This window comes from Plasmopara halstedii, assembly GCF_900000015.1.
Source record: "Plasmopara halstedii genome assembly, contig: Scaffold_1413, whole genome shotgun sequence".
Lineage (NCBI taxonomy): Eukaryota > Oomycota > Peronosporomycetes > Peronosporales > Peronosporaceae > Plasmopara > Plasmopara halstedii.
In genome coordinates, this window is record NW_020188328.1 from 1 (window position 1) to 699 (window position 699).

At 41.8% G+C, this 699-nt stretch overlaps 1 protein-coding gene across 1 annotated transcript; it reads right to left on the bottom strand.

Annotated features, from left to right (window-relative positions):
- Window positions 1–184: 184 nt before the first annotated feature.
- Window positions 185–484, bottom strand: PHALS_01349 (uncharacterized protein; the record flags this gene model as incomplete). The annotated part of the gene is made up of 3 exons (XM_024715726.1): window positions 185–244; window positions 311–412; window positions 467–484. 3 exons carry the CDS (start codon window positions 482–484, stop codon window positions 185–187), a joined length of 180 nt encoding a protein of 59 aa, XP_024581395.1.
- Window positions 485–699: the final 215 nt, after the last annotated feature.

Consider the following 699-nt stretch of genomic DNA (forward strand, 5'->3'; position numbering starts at 1 on the left):
ACAAACATGCGAAAAAAATCCTTTAGGTTATTTCTTGAGACCATATAGGTTAATTCATGCATCCGACTTCACCTCGTAGAAGTTGGCCTTGACAGCGTTACGAGCCGCGATTCATAATCCTTTATCGACCTCCCAACGTATCTATCCATTTTAATCTGGACTAATACCTCATCTTCGACAGCATTCACCCAGCATTTACACTTGACACCTGATCAAGCTCTGCTCTTAAATTGTCTTTCTCCATCTACGCGAATTATAAACATATTTGTGGAGGTGCCGCCATCATTGCTATCCCAAGCAGCTCGTATACTGCCACAGGACTGGGCGCTTGTTTTGACGAAACTGCTTGAGCTTGATGAGCCAATGACATCCCATGAGAACGCAAAAGCGGAATTTCCAGCTCTTTTACGACCTACCTCCTCTTTTGACAGATTAATGCCTGTCTTTCACCTTCAGATAACCTTACATTCGAGCAAAGTAGCATCGCGAGAGACTAAATTAATTGTCATTCTCTACTTTATAAATGGCAAAGTAGCATCACAAGAGATAAAGGATATTGTCATTCCCTTTGTTGTTGCAGCAGTAATGTCACATTTATATTGAGATGCGAGTTCTGATGTCTTGGCGATAATCTCCAATTTAACACCATTGCTTGTCTCAACTCGAAAGCCTGTCTTTGGAACATTTCGACCCAGGCTA